A 19,959-nucleotide genomic window follows, 5' to 3' on the forward strand; every position below is an offset into this window, starting at 1 on the left:
GCCAGCCCTGGATTCCAAAGTCTGCCTTGACTGCCCTACCTCTTGTAATTCTGCTTGAGGGCAGCCCACCCTCCAGGGATGGATAGGGGCCGGAGAGGAGCGATGGCAGGGGCCAGAGGCGTGGCCCCATACTCCCAGGCCAGGACCCCATAGCAGGTGTGGCCAGCCCATCGCCACCCACTTCTGCCGTGCCCGTACCCCCACCCCCACCCCAGACTTCGTTTCCTTGCCAATATGGACATCTGGGCGTCCTTACATCCCGCCAGCTGCTGTGCTTCTGCCACAAAAGAGTTAAGTCCTCTTGCGACCAGTGGCCTAGCAAAGCGCCTTCACGGCGCCTCTTGATTGGCGGGCGGGGGTGGGCGGGGCTTGTCGGGGCTGCGCTTTAAAAACAGAGCCTGCCCGGCCCGGCTGCCCGCACAGGCCCCGCTGCCCGCACAGGCCCCGCTGCCCGCACAGGCCCCGCTGCCCGCACAGGCCCCGCTGTCCGCACAGGCCCCGCTGCCCGCACAGGCCCCGCTGCCCGCACAGGCTCTCCGTGGCCATGATTGGGGCGGCCGGCCGAGACCCCGCGGAGGCGCCCGAGGATCGGCGTTTCCTCAGGTCAGCCGGGAAAGGGATGCCCAGGACTCTGTGAGGAAGGGGCATGGTCCAGAGGGATAATGGGGGAAGGAGCATGCCTGGGAGGGGACGGGAAGGGGGGGATCCAAGGCCCACCCGCATTTCCCTGGAGACAGCCTGCCGCTTCCCGTCTTTGACCACAGTCGCAGCAAACCCGCTCCATGAATCATTCATCAGCACTGCTGCTCCCTCTTCCATAACCTTTCCCCCACCCGGCCCACCTCCCCTTTCCATGGCCCAGCTACCCTGGAGCCCCATCTCAACTCACTCAGCTCCTCAAATGCTCACACCCCCCCATGGCGATCCACCTGCAATACCACCTTGTCTGGACAAGGGAACCGGTCTGGGAGGGAAGCCACTGCCTGAGCCAGGGCCAGGGCGGGTTTTGAACACCTGGGCCACTTGTCGGGGGTCTGGAGTCAGCAGCCATGGCAGTCTCACGCCTTGCTCTGAGTCATCCTGTGTGACATGGGGCACCAAGCAGGGCTGGAGAAAACCAGATTCATGTCACAGGAGTCTGCCCACTGTCTGACCAGCTTCTCTCAGTGCTGATATTGTCCGATGTCCAGATTCTGACTGCTATCCAGATTCAGCTTAAACTCCTAGCCCATCCCAGGCAGGGGCAGATGAATGTTTCAGAAACAAGCAATGGCCTCATCTGGCACAAGGGACAGTGGGACACCTCAAATGCCAATTGAGGAGCGATGGGGCTCTGTGGGGCGGGTGTGTGTAGAACCCAGTGAACGGGGAGAGGAGGCAATGAGGTTAGACATAATGGGGCTTGTATATATAATGATAAATAAGAGTATTTTCTGAATACTGGGAGCCTTCAAGAAGGTTTGCAACAGGGCATGACATGATCTGGTATTCAAATTTCCAAAGCCCCCGTGTTAGCTGGTGTGGAGTTGGGGGGGGGGGGGGCATGAGACTGCTGTTGGCAGCCTGGTGGGCAGCAATGGCAGGCTGGTGAGGGTGGTGAGGGCGGAGAGAAGCAGACAGACCCGAGAGCACAGGGAGGATCTGGCATGGTCATCCTGACCTCGTGGTTTTACCTCCAAAAGAGCCCCCTCCAGCCTGGCTGGTGTGGCTCAGTGGTTGAGCATAACCTGTGAACCGGAGATCACAGTTCCATTCCCAGTGTGGTGGGTATAGGAGGCAGCCGATCAATGATTCTCATCATTAATGTTTCTTTCTATCTCTCCTTCATTCCTCTCTGAAATAAATAAAAATATATTGAAAGAAAGAAGAAACCAATGTTTTTTTTAAAAAACAAACAAACAAACAAACAAACAAAACACAAAGAGCCCCCTCCTGGAAGCGTTTGGAAGTGTTAGGCCCAGTTCCCTTCAGGGCTGGTGGGGAAATCCTGGGCCTCGAAGCCCTTCTCATCTGGGAAGTTGGTTGGGGGACAGGAGGTACTCTCATAGCTGAGGCGCCTCTCCCTACCCCTGGTCCCACCTGGCTCAGCCCTGATTCCCACTCACACCCTATCTACAGCCTAGAGTCCCTCTTCGTATGGACTCCCCATTATCACTCTAATGACCGGTTAGGCAGGAAGACAATTTTCCAAGTGGTGATGAGATCAAAGCTTTGGGACAGAGGGAGAAGAGGATGAGTGGATGATCCTCCATCCTTCTCATCCTCCCCCTCTCCGACTCTCCTGTGAGGGCTGCAGGCAGACCTGTCCCAAGAAGAAATAAGCCACTTCCCGAACACCCTTCCCAGGAGCTGGGCTGGCCTTCCATGCCAGGGGTGGGTTTGCTCTCAGCCTCACTGTGAGCTCCTTTTTCCACCTGGTACTTCACCCTCATCTGACATTGGCTGAGGACAAGTTAGGGGTTGAATCTGGCTCTGATTGGTGCAGTCTCAGGGCATGTAACCGCCCTGCCCTCAGCCTACATCTCCCCCATCTATGTGGGCCCCCAAAGCATGTATTCTGTTTCTCTCACTGCTCCAGCCACACTAGTCTCTTCTGTCCCTCGAACCCGCCAAGCTCTCCCACCAAGGGGCCTTGGCCCTTGCTGTCCTTGCCACCTGGATTATCTACCAGAGTACTCTAGGCCAGCTCCTCCAAGAAGCCTTCCCTGACTCCCCATCCCACATAGTCCTCATTTCCCACCTCTGCCCCTCCTGCTGCTCCGCCTAATCACACCGCAGAACTGGCTGGAAAGTTGTGGTTTTCCTACTCACAGAATTGAAGGAGGAAATCTAGGATTCATCCCAAACTTCTGCCGTATGTAGAGCTTCCTCTGCTGCTTTTTAAAAAATATATATATATATATTTTATTGATTTTTTACAGAGAGGAAGAGAGAGGGATAGAGTTAGAAACATCGATGGGAGAGAATAATCAATCAGCTGCCTCTTGCACACCCCCCACTGGGGATGAGCCCGCAACCAAGGTACATGCCCTTGACCGGAATCGAACCCGGGACCCTTCAGTCCATAGGCTAGGGGTGTCAAACTCAATCAGAGAAGGGGCCAAAATCTAAAATCCAGCCTAAATCGCGGGCCGAATGGCTTACTGAGCAGTCATAAACTGTCATTGTGATGGAAACGCAGCGGAGTGCAGTGATGACAGCGTGGTGCGGGCCACATTGCAAGGCCTGGCGGGACGGATTTGGCCCGCGGGCCTTGTGTTTGACACATGTGCCATAGGCCGAAGCTCTATCCACTGAGCCAAACCGGTTTCGGCTCCTCTGCTGCTTTGTTCATACTCTGTTCGTGGCTCTGAAGACAGATACCAAAGGTGGAAGTCCCTGTTTCCTCATTCCTCTGGCATGACCCTGGGCAACCCACTTGGCTTCTCTGAGTTGTTCTTCCAACTCTCTGGGCCTGGTTCTATTATTATTATTATTATTACTATTATTATTGCATGTGCTTTTTATTTTTCTTATTCTTTTAGATCAATGTTTTTATTGATTTCAGAGAGGGACAGAGAGTTTGGAACATCAATGATGAGAGAGAATCATTGATTGACTGCCTCCTGCATGCCCCCTCCTGGGGATCGAGCCTGCAACCAAGCCATGTGCCCTTGACTGGAATTGAACCTGGGACCCTTCAGTCCACAGGTGGAGGCTCTACCCACTGAGCAAAACTGGGAGGACCCTAGTTCTATTATTGTGTTTATTATTATCCTCTCTAGGATCTGCTGAACTGGGGGTAGATGCTACTCCTCAGCACAAAGGTCCTGCCAACTGCCCAACCCCTGATTTTGGAGTGAGGGACACCTGATCTTCAAAGCCAGCTCTGCCTCTCTGCAACCACCAAGTCCAGGCCCTTTGGAAGGCCCTTAAGCAAGGGCCAGCCAGCTTGGTCCCTGCTGTTAGAAGTGCCCAACACTTGGTTTAACACTCTGCTATCACCATCTTGAAATTTTAAAAATATATATATTGTATTGGTTTTTTACAGACAGGAAGGGAGAGGGATAGAGAGTTAGAAACATCGATGAGAGAGAAACATCCATCAGTTGCCTCCTGCACACCCCCTCCTGGTACATGCCTTTGACAGGAACCAAGGTACATGCCCTTGACCAGAATCGAACCTGGGACCCTTCAGTCTGCAGGCCAACGCCCTATTCACTGAGCCAAACCGGTTAAGGCATTGAAATTCTTAATTTTTGGACAAGGGGCACTACATTTGCATTTTGAATTGGCCCTCAAAATTAATCGAGCCCATCCCGCCTTCGCTTTTGCAGAGGAATCAAGGGTTGGAAAGACGAACTAGACCCCAGTCACTCCAGTAAGCCAACTCCGTAGTAGAGCTTTGTCTCAAGCGAGTTGGCTCCATCTCCCTAGGCACAGTTATTTGAGTTTTACAACTAACTTTGAAGAGGGTCACACCCCACCTCCCTAAGTGAGTTGTCAAAGCCTCTGCAGCCTTCACACACCTCCCTCAGTACCCCCAGTCCCCCGCCCCAGTCCAGTCAGCCCTCTCCAGTGACTTCCTCTGCCTGAATCCACGCATCGCCCCCATCACAGTCCTTCAGGCTCCATGCTTCCTTCTGGGTTCCTCCCACCTTGGGGCTGGGGGCCTCTGGGTGGGGCTCAGTCTCCCACGTTTAGGAAGAACAGAACCAACATGCGCCACCATGTGCTTCCTCGACCATCAGAGGGCGCCAGCGCACCAGGCTTCGTTCAAACCAGCTGCCTGCCTGGTTTCCATTCAATCGAATGGGGAAACAGATTGCGGGTTTGGGGGGGAGGGGGAGGTGCGCGGTGGCATCAGAGACTGGCTCGGAACATTCGTGGAACATTTCTCACTCCATCTGAGCCTCTGTCTCCATCGCTCTGAGTCTCTAAGCCTCTCTCCCAACTCTGTCCCCCAGCACGGAGGAGGCAGCGGCTCTGGAACGGGAGCTGCTGGAGGATTATCGTTTTGGGCGGCAGCAGCTGGTGGAGTTATGTGGCCATGCTAGTGCTGTGGCTGTGACCAAGGTACCTAACCCCGCCCCTTGACCTTGACCCCAGCCAGATGGCCCAGGGATTGGGAAGCACAGCTGTGGCTCTGGGGCAAACACTTGAGGTGTCTGCAACGAACTGGCAAATAATAGCAATGATGACACTACTATCGGGTGCTTTGCCCCATGTTACCTCTGAACAGGAGTAATAAACTGACACCAGGTAATAAACATAAACGCCTTAGGAAAATGCCCAACAGTCAGGGCCAGTATGTCATCCTTCTCCTCTTCCTCCCCTTTTTCTCTTATTGCCACTGTATATTTTTTAAAACCTAACATTTTTCTCTCTGTGAACTCAATTTTTTTTTTTACTTAAATGTTTTTATTTCCAAATGAAACATATCCTGAGTGAGGTGCCCAAAAGAGAAAGAAATGGAGAAAATCTAAGCCACAGAAGCAAAGCCAGTGCAGTAAACTCGTCCCTTTTTCGCCCTGAATTTGGGCATTCAGAAACCCCTTCATCTTAGCCAGCCAGCAGTGTCACCCTCCCTGACTCTGCTGTTACGGGCTGCAGGCATGGTCAGTGTCAGTCAGGACCTCAGACCTTGGGGAGGAAACTAAATAGTGCGATAATTTCCCCTCTGTGTGGTTGGAGATTAGAGGATGGCCAGGCCCTGTGGAGTCAGGGAGAGGCCCCGTGAGACCGTCAGAGCGTCTATGTAATAGAGGCACACCGAGGCTGGGAGAGGAGAGGGGGCCGAGGTGAGAGAGCCAGGGAAGGCTGGGGACTCTAACACCAGCATGCTTAACTGCTCTGTTGAAGAGAGGAAGAGAGAGGGATGTACAGGCCCACAAAGACAGTCTGAGAGAGAGAGACTGAGACAAGGAGAAAGACTAGACGGAGAGACGCGGAGAGAGTCTGAGAGCTACAGAGAGACAGGGAGGTGAAGATAGGCCAGTGGAGAGAGATGGGGGGAGAGAGACAGGGCACTGCAGGTTGGAAAAGTACCTCCCCAACTATGGGGCCTCTGGGAGGGCCTGGAAAATGGGAGGGGGAAGGGAAGCCACCGCAGTGGAAAAAGGTGGAAGAATGTCTGCAACTCAGGCCGAGAATAAACAAACCACAGTCCAGGCTCTCGGGCTCTCGATGGTGGCTGGAGACACGCTTTCCTGTTCTGGCCTGGCGGATCCTGAGGCCAGGACTCCGCGTCTCCAAGGAGGAAACCGAGGCCCCAAGTGGCCCGGCCCCTCACCCCTATTGCTTCCAAGCCCAAGCTTCGGCCTTTCCTCTACCTGGGGCCTCCGTTCCCCACCTGATCCAGGAGGAAGTGCGAGCTCCGTGCCTTTGCCTTTGCTGTGCCCCCTCCCAGGTGTTCCCCTTGCCTGCTCTCTCCCGGAAGCAGAAGACGGTGCTGGTGGTGTGCGGACCCGAGCACAACGGGGCGGTAGGGCTGGTCTGTGCCCGGCACCTGCGGGTGTTTGTGAGTAGCAAGGACCCCCTTGGTCCCCCAGGGGTGCCCCCATTCTGTCCCTGCAGAAGTCACCTCCTCTTCTTGGTGGTGATCCAGGGGAACATTGAGACTGGACAAGTCACAGAATATGCCCAGTGCTTGTCCTGGGTACTGCTGCCTGGTGCCAGGGCTGGAGGCTTGGCAGAGCCTGTAAAAGCTTGGGCAGCCCCCATACTGACCCTTTCCTGCCCCCTCCCCCGTCCCCCCCTCCCCAGGAGTATGAACCCACCATCTTCTACCCCACACGTTCCCTGGACCCGCTGCACCAGGACCTGACCACCCAGTGTGAGAAGATGGACATCCCCTTCCTGTCCTATCTGCCCACAGAGGTCAGCATTCCTGGGCAACTATAAGGGGCAGGTGGGGGATGGTGCCCCAAGACTGCCCCTCACCTTGCCTCCCCTCCCAGGTCCAGCTCATCAATGATGCCTACGGGCTGGTGGTGGATGCTGTGCTGGGCCCCGGCGTGGAGCCCCGGGAGGCCGGGGGCCCCTGCACGCGTGCCCTGGCCACCCTCAAGCTGCTCTCCATCCCCCTCGTGAGCCTGGACGTCCCCTCAGGCATGCCAGGTGGAGGGGGGTGCACCAGGGCCTGGGGGACCTGGAGCGGGGGGCTGTTCTCCAGCTTTCGTTACCCGGTTGGTCTGCCTACTCGGAGCCTCCGTTTCCTCGGGGATGGATGGTGCACCCTGGGGATGGCAGAGGGCCGTGCCCATCCCTCAGGTGCGAACACTGAGGTCGTTGCCCCAGTGACCCTGCGTCCCCTCTCGCCACACTCAGCCCAACGTGCCCGGTGCCCACCCCGGGCCGGTCACCAGGCAGACGTGAGCTCACCCAGCAGAGGCCTCGCCCGTCCTGGCCGCCGCCCTGTGCCTGGTGGAGCCATTAGGCCACGGGCGGACGGAACAAACAGCCGCCGGCCAGCCGGACCCTTCACGGGGTGGCCGGACTCAGAGGGACATTCCCTGGCTTACAAGACCTCGGGCCCTCTCGGCGGGGTGCTGAGGAGCAGGGGTGGGGTGGGGGTGGCTAGGAGGAGGCGGGCTTCCTGGTGTGAGGGTGGAGGTGGGATCCCGGAAGGGATGATTACAGTCAGAGGGGAGAAGCTTTGAGTGGGTGGCTCCAGACTCCAGTCAGAGGCAGGAGAGGAGGCAAAGCCCCTCGTCGGAAGGTGGAAGGTCATTTGGGAGGTGGCACAGGCCTCGAGCCAATGCGTGAGGTGGCATGGGCCCGCCAAGGAAAAAGGCAAGACAGAGCGGGAGGGAGAGGCAGAGGAGTCAGATCCGGGCGAAGAGCGCTGGGCAGAGGGAGGGGGATCAATGCTCCAGGTGGGGGTGGGGGGGAGGCACTTCCTGTCAGAGGCAAGAGCCTGGGGGCAAGGTCAGACAGGAGAGGCTTGCTGATGGATGGGGGAAAGTCTGGTCAGAAAGTGGAGGCTGGCTGGGAAGTCTGGGTGGAAAGAGGTTCTAGTCCGAGGCAGGAAGCTCAGGATTGACAGGAAGGGATGTATGGGGACAGACAGAGGCCAGGAGAGGCCTGGGCTGACCAGGAAAGGGCAGCAGGTGGAAATGGTGCCGTCTGAAGGCAGAGGCTGACTCCCATGGAGGAGGAAGACTGGGTAGCAGGGTGGGAGGAGGGACAGAGAAGGATGAGGACTCTGGCCGGAGGGGGAGAGAAAACCTCTCCAAGGAGGGAAAGCGGCTGATCTGAGGGTGGAGGCTCAGTCCTTTGGGGAGGCAGGTCTGATGGAGACTCGCCGTCAGAAAGCAGAAGCTGGGACTCTCCTCGGAGGGCGTGCACCCTTCCCAGCTCCCTCCCTCCTTCCCTCCCCCCCTCCTCCCTCAGGCTGGGACTCGGAGACCGGCGCGGCCTCGGAGGACGGCCTGCGGCCCGACGTGCTGGTGTCCCTGGGGGCGCCCAAGCGCTGCGCCGGCCGCTTCTCCGGGCGCCACCACTTCGTGGCGGGCAGGTTCGTGCCCGACGACGTGCGCCGCAAGTTCGCGCTGCGCCTGCCCGGCTACGCGGGCACCGACTGCGTGGCCGCGCTGTGACCCGGAGGCGCCAATAAACAGACCCACCACCCGGCCTGGCTCCTCTGTGCGCCGCGGGGGGGACCCGGGGGGGCGGCCCAGGCGGGAGGGGGAAGGGCAGGCGGAGAGCGGGACTTCCCGCCGGCCCCGAAGAGGGGAGATTCTGGGACTGGCAGCCTGCTCCGAGGGCTTAAGGCCATAGGATCGAAGTTGGACACCAAGGAGGGTTTCTGGCTTCCTGAAGCGTGGAGGTTGGGCAGCTTCAGGCCCGACTCCAAGACGCACTTTCCCACAGCAGCCTGGGACCCAGCGTGGGGAATGGAGGGTGGAGGGAGGAACCTCCAGCGGCGACAGGGGGCCGCGGGCCATCCTGAAGGCGGAGGCACCGCCGAGCGCACCGAGCGGGCGACCCAGAGAGGGGGCTCACACACAACGCACTCGGGGCGCAGCGGCTGGGCCGGGGAGGGAGGCGTTTGGGTGGGCGGGGCATACGAGGGGCGGGGTCTTGTCGGGGAGGGCGGGGCCTGCGGTCGGGTCCCGCCCCCACCTTCAGCCCCCGCGGCTGCCAGACCCGCGGGAGTCCGACCCGAGCGCGCGGTGCAGCCCGGAGCCTCCCGGAGTCTCGGACCGGCCATGGCATCCCTGCCGCCGCTGCTCTGCCTCTGTGTCGCCGCCGCGCACCTGGCGGGGGCCCGAGGTGAGGCGTCCCCTGTCCCCAGCCCAAGCCCCACGGGCGCCTGGCCGCCTGGCCGTGGGCCTGGCATGCCCCCCGCAGGTCTGGAGAGAGAACCCAGGGACCCTCGCTTCCCCACCCGAGGCTGGGGGCGTGAGAGGGCACCGGGGAGACGAGCCCAGGGCCGCCTGGGCGAGAAACAGACCTGCCTTCCCCACTTTCCTCTAAGAGCCGGCGGGGCACTCGGAATGGGGATGAGAACCTGAGGCTTTGCTGGGTTCCCATCTCAACCTCAGCCCCAGCGTCTGCACCCTGGATCCTCCGGCCCTGGCCTCTCTTACCTCATGCCTCCCCCTTCCACACACTCCCATTCAGAAAAGGAGGCCTCATCCCTGGAACGCTCGGAGGGGGAACTTGGGCCCATTGAGACTGAGGCTTCAAGAGGGAAGGGACTTGTCTGAGGTCATTGCCCAGCCCAACTCGGGGCCAGAGAAGCCAGGCTCAGTTCCAAAGACCTCCTGCTGGCAGCACGGCCCCCAGTGCAGACGGGAGGTCGAGTGAGAGAGCGACTTCCAAAGGGCAAACGCACAAACGGGAATGAATGCAGCTGGACCCGGAGCAGCACACGTCTAGGGGGAGAACATGGTCTGGGGAGAAGGGTGGACAGACTTCCAAGGCCAGTGGATTTGGGGCTTTGGGTCAGAGGAGGATTCCTGGAGGGCGGGGTGCTGCAGTCCTTGGGGTCAGCGAGAGCTGGGCTCTGGCTTCTAAGAGCCTCGGTGTTCTCCCCTGTGAAATGGGGGTGCTCATGGCAGCACCTTGCCTAAGGAGAGCTCACAGGGATTCCCGTCCACGTTCCTCCCTGCCTCCCACTCCCCATCACTTCCACAGGCGCTACCCTCATTGAGGAGCCCACCGAGACCACGTGGGGCCTCGAAGGCCCAGCATTGCCCCCTGGCCAGCCCTCACCAGCCCTGGAGGACTGGGAAGGTGAGTTGGCCGGGGCCCACGTCCTGGCTCTGCTGTGGACGGTTGTGGGAGCTCTGGCTGGTGGGGACGTGTGAGGTGGGGACACAAGCTGGGTGAAGAGCCCAGTAAAGTTCTGGACAGACAATCCCTGGATGTGGTGCCCCCAGGAGGTCTGTTTGAGGAGCAGGGAGGTGAGAGTCTGGGTGTTGGTCAAGGAGGAAATGGAAGAGGGACAGTGATAGGATGGTGGGACCACCTGCCCAGGCCATCCAGGAGAGCAGGGGTTCTGGAACCTGGGTCTCTAGTTCTCAGGCCAGGAACGTCCCATTGGATTGCTCTTGAGCCAGAAAAGGATTCTAGGGGGTTGATATGGGAGGCCAGCCCCTTCCCACCTGTGGTGGGTTGTGCTAGGCCGTGAGCAAGGCCCCGGCTGGCACTAACAAGGAGCTGCCAGGCAGTGGAAAGCGACAGCTAGGGCTGGTGTCAGGCAGGTCTCGCCAGCGGCCTTCCTGTCTCTCCTCAAGTGCCCGGAATGCTGAGGGTGAGGGCTGGTGAGACAGTGGCAAGATCTCTGTGCGCACTGATGCACCAGCTCCGGCACTGGGCAACCTTCCCGTGACCCCTTCCCAGCTCCCGCTGCTTTGGAGGCTCTGGGTCAGGGTGGGGCCAAGCGTGGGATGGGCTAGCCCAGCGCTCCCTGGGGTGGGAGGGAGGGGAGGACTCCCACTTAGACAGCCCGCAAGGCCCCGTAGCTCGCAGGTGGGGCCCGGCTAGGCTTCGGCCCGGGTCCAAGTGCCTATGGTGCCCACAGAGGCCAGCGAGTGGACGTCCTGGTTCAACGTGGATCACCCGGGCGGCGAGGGCGACTTCGAGAGCCTGGCCGCCATCCGCTTCTACTACGGGCCGGCGCGCGTGTGCCCGCGGCCGCTGGCGCTGGAGGCGCGCACCACGGACTGGGCCCTGCCGGCCGCGGTGGGCGAGCGCGTGCACCTGAACCCCGCGCGCGGCTTCTGGTGCCTCAACCGCGAGCAGCCGCGCGGCCGCCGCTGCTCCAACTACCACGTGCGCTTCCGCTGCCCGCTGGGTGAGGGCGGGGCCAGGGAGGGGCGGGGTGACGCGGGGTGGGCAGGCCGGGGTGGGGGGTGCCCTCATTCGTCCAGCTCCGTTCTGTCTGGGAGTGTTTTGAGCCCAAAATGTGTTTGGGACGCAGGTGACGCAGCAGGTTAACCTCGGGGAGGGCGGGAGGGAGAGGAGGGGGAGGTACCTCAACTGCACCTTGGACGGTGCACCTACGGTAAGGTGACCAGACGTCCCGCTTTTGGTGGGACAGTCCCGATTTTTAACAATTTGTCCCGCGTCCCGGCCAGGCCTTCTGTTCGGAGGACTGCCCTTGGATGCACGTGGCGGGGGAGCCTTCCCGTCCCACATGGCCAGCAGGTGTCCAAGAGGCAGTCGCCGGGGTGGGCGGCCGCCTGACCCTTCCCCCCCCGCCCTCCCTGCAGAGGCCGCGTGGGGAGCGTGGGGCCCGTGGGGTCCCTGTTCGGGGAGCTGCGGGCCAGGTCGTCGTCTGCGCCGCCGCCGCTGCCCCAGCCCCACTGGGGATGCCTGTCCCGGGCGCCCCCTGGAGGCGCAGAAGTGCGTGCGGCCTCGCTGTCCAGGTAGGAGAGGCGGGGCCGGAAGTGGTACGAACCTAGAAGGGAGGGGCTCGTTTGGTGGAGCCTGATGGGCGGGGCCTGGGTCGAGTGGGCGGGGCCTAGAGGGCCCAGACTTGGTTCACAGGAGATGGCCCTTCCTTGCCTTTTGGGCTCCTCCTCGAGGACCATTGGTGAGTGTGTGCAGGTGAACATCCCCCTGGGTGGCGTTCAGGCCTGGGCCCCTCTGAGGGGGCGCTTCCCCTGTGTGCATGGCCGAGTGTGGGGATGTCCCAGTGGACATGGACACACACACAGAAGTATTTGGGGTCTACACTAAGGTGACCAGATGGCCTGCTTTTTAGAACCGGTTTGGCTCAGTGGATAGAGCGTCTGTCTAGGGACTGAAAGGTCCCAGGTTCGATTCCGGTCAAGGGCATGTACCTTGGTTGCAGGAGGCAGCTGATCGATGTCTCTCTCTCATCGATGTTTCTAATTATCCCTCTCTCTTCCTCTCTGTGAAAAATTAATAAAATATGTTAAAAAATAAATAAATAAAAATAAATAAAAAAGCGCTGCAGGACGCAGGACAAATCGTTAAAAATCGGGACGTCTGGTCACCTTAGTCTACACACGCGGCATTCGCGGCCCCTGCCCGTCCCATATGCCCACACGGGCACGTGCTCACACCCTGGCAGACACGATACCCAGGACTTCCCAGAGCCAGACACCAGGCCAGCCAGGAGGCGACTGGAAATTCCGATCCGGCCTGGGCTTCCCAAACACGGTCTGGAGGCTGTGCAGGCGGCAGAGCCCGCAGCCGGGTGGGGAGCGTGATGGCCAATGGGTGGCGGGGTCCCCACCCTGCCCGCCTGGCTCTGCCCTGAAGTTTCCAGTGGAATTTTCCATTTTGTGGAGAAACCGCGGCGTTGGGTGGGGAGGGAGATCTTCTGGGCTCAAGACCCAGCCCCTTGCCGGGCCCCCAGCCCCGCCTGGACATTTCCTCTCCTGCTGGAAGGATCCTCTCGGTGCTGTAAGCGTTACCTCTCCTGCTCCCTCCCAGGGCATCTTCCTCCCCGCTCTGCACCTCAGACCCCTCCCCCTGTCTGGCCCTGACCACTCAGCCTCCCCTTCACACTAGGGGCACCTTTGCTGGGTAGGCCCTTCTGCCCCTCTGCCTCCCTGTGTCCTCCAGGGTGCAGCCCCAAAACGTGTGGATGCCCCAATCACATCCTGCTGGGCTCAGTGGTCACTCCATCCGGCCAGCCACTACCAGGGGCCAAGGTCTCCCTGAGAGACTGGCCTGGCACTGTGGCCACCAGCGATGCCCACGGAACCTTCCGGATGCCTGGAGTCTGTGCCAGCAGCCAGACCAACGTCAGTGCCCAGATGGATGGCTTCTCTGCTGGTACGGCCCAGGCCCAGGCCAACAGCTCCCTGTCTGCCGTGGTCACTATTGTTCTTGAGAAGTTAGGTAAGTGCCTTGTGGCAAGGGGAGTCAAGAAGCTGGAAGTTCTGGGGGACTCCAAGTCTTTGGGATTGGGGCAGTGTGATAAATCAAGGTTCCTGGGGGAAGGAGTGAGGTGTGATGCGGTCATTGGAGGCGAGGTGAGACAGAGTTGCAGAGAAGCATTAAGATGGGGCATCATGTTGAGCAGAGATGGGGGATCAGGGCATCCCTAGAAGGAGAGGGTGGACCCTGCTCTTGGGAAGTGTCATTGGGAGGAGTTGGGATGGGGCAGTGCCCTGACCTTTGCCCTCAGAGAAGCCCCACCTGGTGAAGCACCCCGAGTCCCGAGTGCGAGAGGCAGGCCAGAACGTGACCTTCTGCTGCAAAGCCTCAGGCACCAAGAAATACTCCTGGTGAGTGTCCTGCCCCGTCCGTGCTCCAGGGCCCCGAGCCAGCTGTGGTCTTGGATCGGATTGCTCATGGTATCTGGGGCCTCCGAGACCTGGGGGGAGCGGTTCTGCATCCTCCGGGGGCTGTGTTCTTGGGGTGGGGGATGGGGGGTGGAGGCCCACACCTGTGCCAAGGGCCCCATGGTGTTCCCACCCGCCACCCAGGTTTCACAACGGGACCCTGCTGGACAGGCGAGCGCTCAGGTACGGGGCCCACCTGGAGCTGCGGGGGCTGCGTCCGGACCAGGCGGGCGCCTACCACTGCAAGGCGTGGAATGAGGCGGGCCCGGTGCTCTCCGGAACCGCCGAGCTCATCGTGCTTGGTGAGCACCTGCCCCCTCCCCCAGCAAGTCCTAGCTCAACCTCAAGTGGAGCCCCCCTGGCAAACGGATTTTGGACTTTGCTGGGTCTGACCCCAAGCCCCCACTGACGCCCTGACCCCAGTCCATGCCCTGACCCTTGGCCTCCAAAGGAGTCCTCCCCTTACCCTGATCCGGCTGGTCTCTTGCTCTCCAGCTCCGGGACAGCCGGCCTGCGACCCCCAGCCTCGGGAGCACCTGATCAAACTGCCCGACGACTGCGGTCAGCAGGGCCGCGGCCCCGCCTACCTGGACGTGGGTCTCTGCCCGGACACCCTCTGCCCCGGCCCCGCGGGCTCCGGCCCCAGGTGCGGGGACGCGGCCTCCCGCTGCTGCTCCGTGCGCCGCCTGGAGAGCAGGGAGATCCACTGCTCCGGCTACGTCCTCCCCGTCAAGGTGGTGGCCGAGTGCGGCTGCCAGAAGTGCCTGCCCCCCCGCGGGCTGGTCCGGGGCCGCGTGGTGGCCGCCGACACGGGGGAGCCCCTGCGGTTTGCCGGGATCCTGCTGGGCCCCGAGCCCATCGGCTTCACCTCCTACCAGGGCGACTTCACCATCGAGGTGCCCCGCGCCACCCAGCGCCTGGTGGTGACGTTCGTGGAGCCCAGCGGCGACTTCATGGACACCGTCAGGGTCCTGCCCTTTGACCCTCGGGGCGCCGGTGTGTACCACGAGGTCAAGGCCATGCGCAAGAAAGCCCCCGTCCTCTTAGATGCCAGCCAGAGCAACACGCTCCCGCTGGGGGAGCTGCAGGACGAGGCTCCCCTGGGCGAGCTGGTCCTGCCAGCGGGGGCCTTCCGCAGGGCCGATGGAGAGCCCTATTGGGGGGCCGTGGAGGCCCGGGTGACCTTCGTGGATCCCCGAGACCTGGCCTCGGCGGCCGCCGCCCCCAGCGACCTGCGCTTCGCGGACAGCGACGGGGAGCTGGCGCCGCTGCGCACCTACGGCATGTTCGCCGTGGACCTGCGGGCCGCGGGCGCCGCCGAGCAGCTGCAGGCCGGGCCGCTGGCCGTGCGCGTGGCCGCCGGCCAGATCCGCATGGCGGGCCACGCCGAGGCCCTCAAGCTGTGGTCCCTGAACCCGGACACGGGCCTGTGGGAGGAGGAGGGCGGCTTCCAGCGCGAGCGGCCGGCGGGGCCCCGGGTGCGCCGGGAGGAGCGCGCCTTCCTCGTGGGCAACGTGGAGGTCCGCGAGCGGCGCCTGTTCAACCTGGACGTGCCCGAGCGCCGCCGCTGCTTCGTGAAGGTGCGCGCCTACGCCAGCGACAAGTTCGCGGCCGGCGAGCAGGTGGAGGGCGTGGTGGTCTCGCTGGTCAACCTGGAGCCGGCGCCGGGCTTCTCCGCCAACCCGCGCGCCTGGGGCCGCTTCGACAGCGCGGTCACCGGCCCCAACGGCGCCTGCCTGCCCGCCTTCTGCGACGCCGACCGGCCCGACGCCTACACCGCGCTGCTGACCGCCACGCTGGGCGGCGAGGAGCTGGAGCCGCCGCCGTCCCGGCCGCGCCCCCTGCCGGCCGCCGTGGGCGTGGCGCAGCCCTACCTGGACCGGCTGGGCTACCGCCGCACCGACCACGACGACCCCGCCCTGAAGCGCAACGGCTTCCGCATCAACCTCGCCAAGCCCCGGCCCGGCCACCCCGCCGAGGCCAAGGGCCCCGTGTACCCGTGGCGCAGCCTGCGCGAGTGCCAGGAGGCCCCGGTGACCGCCAGCCACTTCCGCTTCGCCCGCATGGAGGCCGACAAGTACGAGTACAACGTGGTCCCGTTCCGGGAGGGCGCGCCGGCCTCCTGGACCGGGGACCTCCTGGCCTGGTGGCCCAACCCGCAGGCGTTCCGGGCCTGCTTCCTCAAGGTGAAGGTGCAGGGCCCGCAGGAGTACATGATCCGCTCCCACAACGTGGGGGGCAGCCACCCGCGCACCCAGGGCCAGCTCTATGGGCTGCGGGACGCCCGCAGCGTCAGGGACCCCCAGCGCCCCGGCACGTCTGCCGCCTGCGTGGAGTTCAAGTGCAGCGGGATGCTATTCGATCAGCGGCAGGTGGACCGGACGCTGGTGACCGTGACGCCCCAGGGCAGCTGTCGCCGCGTGGCCGTCAACGGGCTCCTGCAGGACTACTTGGCCCGGCACCCGCCTCCCGCCCCCGCCGACGACCCGGCCGCCTTCGCCATGCTGGCCCCGCTGGACCCCCTGGGTCACAACTACGGCGTCTACACCGTCACTGACCAGAGCCCCAGGCTGGCGAAGGAGATCGCCATTGGCCGCTGCTTCGACGGCTCCTCCGATGGCTTCTCCAGGGAGATGAAGGCTGACGCGGGCACAGCGGTCACATTCCAGTGCCGGGAGCCGGCGGCTGGTCGGCCCAGCCTCTTCCAGAGGCTGCTGGAGTCCCCAGCAACAGCGCTCGGTGACATCCGCCGGGAGATGAGCGAGGTGGCCCGGGCCCAGGCCTGAGCTGAGGATCTCCTCCGTGCCCTCCGAGGCAGGGCCGGGCCGTGACCTGGGCCCCATCCTTGCCCCTCTGCCTTGCTCCGGACTTCTCCGTCCCTGGGGAGTCTCGCCCCCTTCCCCAGATGCCCACTGCTCAGAAGTCAGAGTCGGGTGCAATGGAGGAAACGGCAAGGAGGTGATGATGGCGGGAAAATGTAAAGTGGAGCTTGAGTTCGCCCTGACCGTGGGAGCCAGCGTCCCGGAGACCGCCAAGGCTGGAGGGAACGGCTCCCGGATCACATGCTCTGATTTCAATTATATTTTAACTCTGATGTCCAATATTCTGTCCGTTGGGATTTCTGGTCTTAGGTCTTAGGTCTTTGTGTCACTGAACAGGGTGCTTTACTGTGTCCTCTGCCTCACGCTTTGTTCTGGGGGTTATTTATTGAATCAAAGCCTGTGGGGTTGGTCATGGGGCGGGTATGGGGAGTCCAGGCCCCAGGAAGGTCTGGGAAAGGGGCTTTTTGGTTCCGGGGCTGGGGGGCACAGTTCTCATGTTTGGTGCTTAGAGACCCTCAGGGGGTTGAGGCAGGAAATCAATTAAAGATGCTTCATTTCCAACTCGTGGTGTCGGTCTCGGGGAGCAAAGGATGGATGGAGACTGCGGCTGCCAGACCCAGACAAGCTTGGCAGAAACGAGTCCCCAATACACACGGACGTTCATGTGCAAACAGCCCAGGTGCCCCCACAGGCCCTGGATGTGCCTGTCATAGGCATGTGCCCCTCCCCCCCCCGGATCCCTTAGGATGAGGCATGCAGAGTGTGTCTGAGACACGTGCGTGCAGAGCTGACTGGTGAGTGGCCAGAACCTGCCCTGACCGCTGGACACAGTAGTAGCTGCCGCCCTGGCCTCCTTGGTGCCTGGCTGTGTGCCTGCGGCTGCCGTGGGCAGGGAGCGGCCTGACAGGGCTGCGTGCCCCGGTGGTTGGAATGGAAGCCACCGTGGATTTCCTAAGCCGAGGCCACAGCCATCCTGCCCCAGGCCCCACCCTTGCCCAAGTGGTATCTGGGCTGTCCAGGGCCCTGGTCCTGGACCCTCTGACCCCACTGGGACCCTCAGTCTGGAGGTGGCAGGACCATCACTTGCTCTCATTCTGTCCTCCTGGCACTCCATGGGACAGGCACTGTTCTGACCACACCCTCAGTTTCCAGAACGGAGGCCCCCAAAAGGAGAGACAAACCCAGGGGCATCAGCCCCAGTCTCTGAGGATGGACTCCGGAGGCTCTGCTGGAGTCAAGGTTTGGGACACCCCAGGTGCTGGCAGCCCGGTCTTGAACCGGATGCGCTGGGATGGACAGGAGAGGAGAGAAGCTTTGAGGCCCCTATCCTGGGGCCAGGAGACGTGCATTTATCCACACCTTACAGACACACTCTGTATGCCCCCCGCTGACGGGGAGACTAAGATGGGCAGGCCCCCTGCCCAAGGCGACCAAAGTCTGAGTCTGCCTGCTCCAGAGCCCTGCCCAGGGCTGCCTGCCGGGGTCCTGGGAGCAGCAGGAGTGAGAAGGGGCTCCCTTTGCAGCCAGCAGACGAAGCTGGCATTCAGGCCAAGCGTAATGAGGTGTCAGGCTCCATAGCCAAATACCTTTCATTGAGAAAGTGTTGGTCCATGGCCAATGCCCGGCCTGGGGCAGACGGGTTTGGGGCAAAAGTCTGTCCCTCCTTCCCTAGGGTGGGGCAGGGGGGGTGGGCATCACCCTGCAGCCCTTCCCCAGCTGCCACGGTGGGGCCGGGAGTGAGCAGGGCTTCTGGAGGGACATGCACCAGGCAGGAGGCCCACGCCAATGCCTGGCTCCAGGCGGGGACTGCAGCCCCAGCTCCTCCTGGCCTGCTGACAGCTCATCAGGAGGCAGCACTGGCCCCAGTTTCCAGATGAGAAAACTGAGCCTGGTACGTGGGCCTATGGACTGAAGGATCCCGGGTTTGATTACAGTCAAGGGCACGTGCCCGGGTTGCAGGCTCAGTCCCCAGTAGAGAGTATGCAGGAGGCAGCCGATCAATGACTCACTCTCATCATTGATGTTTCCATCTCACTTTCCCTCTCCCTTCTTCTCTGAAATCAATAAAAAAAATATTTTAAAACAATTACAACAGCAACAACAAAAACACTCTGAGCCTCCAAAAGAAAAAAAAAAACAAAAAACATCACCCTGAGCTGCCAGCTCTGTGCCTCTTAAAAAAAAAAAAAAAAAAAAAAAAAAAAATATATATATATATATATATATATATATATATATATATATATATGGTTTTTTTTAAATTTAATTTTATTGATTTTGTACAGAGAGGAAGGGAGAGAGATAGAGAGCTAGAAACATCGATGGGAGAGAGTCATCAATCAGCTGCCTCTTGCACACCCCCTACTGGGGATATGCCCGCAACCAAGGTACATGCCCTTGACCGGAATCGAACCTGGGACCCTTCAGTCCCCAAGCCGACGCTCTATCCATTGAGCCAAACCCGTTTCAGCTTAAAAATATATTTTATTGATTTTTTACAGAGAGGAAGAGAGAAGGATAGAGAGCTAGAAACATCGATGAGAGAGAATCATTGATCAGCTGCCTCCTGCACACCCCCACCCAGGATGGGCCTGTAACCAAGGCACTTACATGCCCCTGACCGGAATTGAACCTGGGACCCTTCAGTCCACAGGCCGACGCTCTATCCACTGAGCCAAACCGGTTTCGGCAGCCCTGTGCCTCTTGACGCCGCCTTGTGACCCCGTTCTAGCAGCTGAGCCAGGAGTCCCCACCTCCGCTGGAAAGTTGGCCTCCAGCCTCTCGGTAAACCCATTGCTCTCCCCACAACGAGGGCTGCCAGACCACGCCCCTCAGCCTAGGGGAGAGGGGGGGATGAGGCCCCCCAGAGGTCCAGGCTCCTGAGCCACCCCGGGGTCAGCTCAGGGCACCAGGCGGCCCTGGGTCCCGCCCACAGCATTTTAGACTTTTATAATTTTAGAACCAGGGGTTTTAAAATTCCTAGCACCGTGAGTGGGAGAAAAATCTTGGAACAATGCTTAAAAACAAGAGAGTCTTAAAACCACAGCACCGCAGAAGAGGAAGATAAAAATGAACACACATTGAGCTCCGACTGGATGCAAACTCTCCCTGCTCCCCCAGCTTACTTTCAGAGCACCCAATGTTTATTTGTTGTCTTGGGGCTCAAGACAGGCTCCCAGGGAGGTGATTTTCATGCACACCTCCACGTCACAGAGGGAGGGACTGGCCCAGGGTCACGAAGCAAACAGAGACACTGTGGACTGGGAAGAAGGACAGTGTTTCCCAGAGCAGGGAACCTAGGCCCTGGGTCTTGACGGATGTGTAGGAGTTTGCCCGGTAGCAAAGCAGGAAGGGCATCCAGGCTGCTGCAAAGGTGGATGTGAAGG

At 60.9% G+C, this 19,959-nt stretch overlaps 2 protein-coding genes across 4 annotated transcripts; both read left to right on the forward strand.

Moving 5' to 3' along the window:
• Positions 1-510: 510 nt before the first annotated feature.
• Positions 511-8,612, forward strand: YJEFN3 (YjeF N-terminal domain containing 3). Of its 3 annotated transcripts, none has more exons than XM_036450505.2 (6): positions 511-603; positions 4,947-5,055; positions 6,389-6,499; positions 6,745-6,858; positions 6,939-7,098; positions 8,374-8,612. In XM_036450505.2, exons 1-6 carry the CDS (start codon positions 545-547, stop codon positions 8,577-8,579), a joined length of 759 nt encoding a protein of 252 aa, XP_036306398.2. In that variant the 5' UTR covers positions 511-544; the 3' UTR covers positions 8,580-8,612. The 3 variants fall into 3 exon arrangements, with proteins under 3 accessions (XP_036306398.2, XP_036306400.1, XP_045441830.1); XM_036450507.2 differs by having other exon boundaries at positions 6,939-7,089; XM_045585874.1 differs by lacking the exon at positions 6,389-6,499.
• Positions 8,613-9,081: 469 nt separating this feature from the next.
• On the forward strand, positions 9,082-17,284 carry CILP2 (cartilage intermediate layer protein 2). The gene is made up of 8 exons (XM_036450473.2): positions 9,082-9,255; positions 10,123-10,221; positions 11,012-11,284; positions 11,703-11,858; positions 13,027-13,305; positions 13,595-13,694; positions 13,896-14,053; positions 14,247-17,284. The coding sequence occupies exons 1-8, from the start codon at positions 9,192-9,194 to the stop codon at positions 16,535-16,537; spliced, it is 3,420 nt and encodes a 1,139-aa protein (XP_036306366.1). The 5' UTR covers positions 9,082-9,191; the 3' UTR covers positions 16,538-17,284.
• The last annotated feature ends 2,675 nt before the right edge of the window (positions 17,285-19,959 follow it).

Source organism: Pipistrellus kuhlii, unplaced genomic scaffold (assembly GCF_014108245.1).
Source record: "Pipistrellus kuhlii isolate mPipKuh1 unplaced genomic scaffold, mPipKuh1.p scaffold_m20_p_21, whole genome shotgun sequence".
Taxonomy (NCBI): domain Eukaryota; kingdom Metazoa; phylum Chordata; class Mammalia; order Chiroptera; family Vespertilionidae; genus Pipistrellus; species Pipistrellus kuhlii.